General features: G+C 41.6%; 1 protein-coding gene across 4 annotated transcripts in view; it reads right to left on the minus strand.

The window, feature by feature from the left end:
• Nucleotides 1-218: 218 nt before the first annotated feature.
• Nucleotides 219-3,334, minus strand: part of pfkfb3 (6-phosphofructo-2-kinase/fructose-2,6-biphosphatase 3) — a 7,131-nt gene continuing 4,015 nt past the window's right edge. For 2 of the 4 annotated variants that reach the window (XM_042225671.1, XM_005942698.2), the window contains exons 11-16: nt 3,186-3,315; nt 2,947-3,074; nt 2,623-2,811; nt 2,422-2,444; nt 2,014-2,064; nt 219-1,461 (exon numbers count right to left, since the gene is read on the minus strand). In XM_042225671.1, coding sequence (XP_042081605.1) covers nt 1,455-1,461; nt 2,014-2,064; nt 2,422-2,444; nt 2,623-2,811; nt 2,947-3,074; nt 3,186-3,315 — 528 coding nt within the window. In that variant the 3' untranslated portion in view covers nt 219-1,454. The remainder of the gene's footprint in view (nt 1,462-2,013; nt 2,065-2,421; nt 2,445-2,622; nt 2,812-2,946; nt 3,075-3,185; nt 3,316-3,334) is intronic. The other 2 variants (XM_005942700.3, XM_005942699.2) reach the window with 2 other exon arrangements.

The following is a 3,334-nucleotide window of genomic DNA, read 5'->3' on the forward strand; positions in this document are numbered from 1 at the left end:
TTTTCTTTATAAAAAGAAGTGTCAGGCTTATCAGTGCTAGTCATAACTTCCCGAGTCCATTTTAGGCTGATAAGCAGCTTGTAACTCTGTGCAACTCCGTGACTCATGTGAATAGGTGAGACAGCCAGAACATGCAATGTCATGTGCACATTAGCTCCATAAAAGGAACCAGAGTAGCCTGAGTATTATTGGATATGGGCCAATGAAAACAAACAGGGTTTTTCCCCCATGAAGTGAATTTAATGGTTCAACAAAAGGGAGAAAAAAAAAAGAAAAATGCACAAAATATAATAATGTACAGTTCTATCAAAACAGAGTGTCTTTCCCTCTGAATACTTATTCACAACTACTTAAAAATAAATAAGGAATATAACAAAACACTTTTACAAAAAGAAAACATTTCAAGTATCTCAAGCAAGCCTGATACAGCAGTTTTCTGCACAGGCGTCACACTTTCCATTCAGTCACAACACAGTATTACAAAGAGTTACACACATTTTCATCAAGTCTCCCACAAGGGTTCCAAGTCATCTCCCATACAATGTCACTTACACCATATGTATATGCAAGTACCATATGTACACTAAGATTTACAGAGCTATTATTAACAGCACGCATTTTAACAAAAATATAGGTGCTTAACTTTGTGCGTAGCAGACAATGAGAGCAAAAAGAAAAACTTGAAGTAACGTTTCCCATCAGAGACATCTCTAATGATCAGCGTGCACTGTGGCACTGAAACTAAATGGAGAAATTAAATATTGAGATGACATGTAGAGTTCATTGGTGAAATGTGGCGCCTCTCAAGTAACGAGTCTGGAGAAAAATGGCGAGAAGCAGTATTAGGCTTGCAAAACAAGCACTACAGGCACTCTACGGCAAAGATCACCTCCATCATTACTGTGCAGTAACATGAAAAACAAACTGACGAACAGAAGCAAAATGTTTCGCCACTGTGCAAAATATTGCTCATTGTGTAGTGTCAACATACAAACCAATCAATTACATAACTTTCAAAAAACAAAAAACATGAGTATGTGAAAATACAGTGTACAACTACTACAAAGTTGACAATGTAAACTAAAGACGACAAAAAAAAAAAAAAAAAAAAAAAAAAGTTCTCTGCATAACAGTCTTTGGTCTCTCCAAAGCAATAAACCACAATAAATTGGTTTCCATCAGAGATGCAAAAGTTCTATAAAATATTTTTCAAAAACAGATTCAATCACAGAAAAAAGGAAAAAAATTGAGACATCAATTAAATACAATAACTGTGTTTTGAACAGTAAGACGTGCAGCAACTTGTGTCCTGGGCTTTAAGGAGGAGAAAAGAAGTCGATTTTGGAGGAGAACAATTTTACTTTGATGATGTTGCACCGACTCTTCAATGATCCACATGTCGGTAATGTTTCACTGGCAGGGCTGCAGGATGTCATGGCAACCAGGTGAGCTCATCAGGTTCTGCAAACAAAACAGAAGTTTAGATTCACTTTGTACTGCGGCAGCTGTGCACTACATAGCTACTATACAGATCCATAACACAAAAGGCAGCAGTCTTACGCAAAGAGTTGCCTAAGATAGTGTAATGTCTTAACCACACGTTACGTCATGCAGGTTTTCTCAGCCCTAATCTGCTCTTTGATATTTTTAGGTGCTGTGAAAACTTGCGTCGAGTTTGCCACTGTGCAAATAGGTGGCTGCATCGCTTTAATCCTTGGGTGATTATGACAACATGCACACAAATGCACACACCCTGCACCGTCATTCATGCTTTTCCACTGCACCAGCAAATCCTATCCTCATGCCACCAGTGAAGTGTACTGCTGTTGCATACTCAATTATACAATTAAGTTTGTTTACAGATGATTTCGAACATGGCTCCGCTCAGCAAATAAAAAACACAGAATTTAAGACAACTCATCCTACTTTGCTGTGGTTGGCAGATTTAAGTAATGCACTGATGTGGCTGCTAGAAGAACTGAAGAAACTGCATAGCCTTTAAAGTGTGTTTACCTTTGAAAGACTAAGAGCGAAACCACCTTTAGATAGTGGAGGATGGTGCACCTTTAAGCAGCACAAGACAGGCCGAGAATAGACCAAAACACACAAAGACAAGAACAGGACAGTCAGCATGAGGATCAGGAGTGTAGTAGTGATGAAAACAGATTGGAATGACAGGAATGCTAAACAAAAACGTGGGAGTTCCCCATGAACTAAGAACTTTCCTTTTCCCGTTGCTTCCACAGGCAAGATTTTGTAATGAATCATTTCCCATTACTCAAGTTTAGATTAGAGTTATTATTAATACATTGTTTTTCCCTGTAAAACAGTCGAGTACTGTGGAAGTCCGGAAAAAGAAATGTCATTGAATATGACACAGCACACAGTAGAAGAGGCTGACAGAATATCCTGAATACTTACAGGCAAACTTTGCCCAGCCAGTGCTGAAAGGTGTGGAAAAGGAGGAGAGGGCAGAGGGGAAAAAAAGAAAAAGGACGAGAAGTAGTGTGAGTGAACGCATGCAGAAAGCTGTCAGGAAGGAAACGCATCTGTGACTCGTCACTTCCTGAATACTGTTCAGCTGGATATCCAGTATAATTTTAAAGGTTTTGATAATCCCACCTGTCCAGGGAGAGTGAGGGGTATGTGTGATGGGCTGCAGAGGGCCAGCGCAGAAACAGAGGGGGGCAACTCCTGGATTGGGGCCTCGTCCAGGTCGTCGATGCGAGGTTTCTTAATGTTGGACTCTGGGCTGGTAAGGGGAGTCACGCTGTTCCTCCTGATCAAGGTGCCAGGACCTCTCTTAACCTCCTGCAGGGAACCAAAACAAACAGACTCCATGGTCAAACACATGCGTCGAGTTTCATGAATAAGGACAATGAACAGCAGCTGCTCAGACACAGGAAGTGACAATGACTCCAGCTCTCAGAAATTAGCTCCCATTACCTCGGGTCGCTCCCTGTGGGTGTTTACTGCCTCCACATTCAGGGAGATTGACTCCACTTTGCATCCATAAGCAACTGGGGTGAGTTTGAGCACCGTGTGGAGGGGACACTTCAGGTAGGGCATTTCATCTGGAATAACAAATGGCAAGGAAAATATAAATAAAGATTAAAAACGCATGCGAGGACACATTTGGATTTGACCTTGAACCCAGGCGGGTTTGTGGGATTTGGAGTACCCACCTGCACTCTTATCCAAGAAGTAGGCCAGCAAGCAGCGCATGACGGCCTGGTGGCAAATAACCAACACGTTCTCTTGCCTCTCCAGCTCCATGATGACTGGCTCGACCCGCTGCACAAGGTCCTGGTAGGACTGCAGAGGTAGAAGGGGA

Source organism: Haplochromis burtoni, unplaced genomic scaffold (genome assembly GCF_018398535.1).
Source record: "Haplochromis burtoni strain Fernald_Lab_line unplaced genomic scaffold, NCSU_Asbu1 Contig_178, whole genome shotgun sequence".
NCBI classification, from domain to species: domain Eukaryota; kingdom Metazoa; phylum Chordata; class Actinopteri; order Cichliformes; family Cichlidae; genus Haplochromis; species Haplochromis burtoni.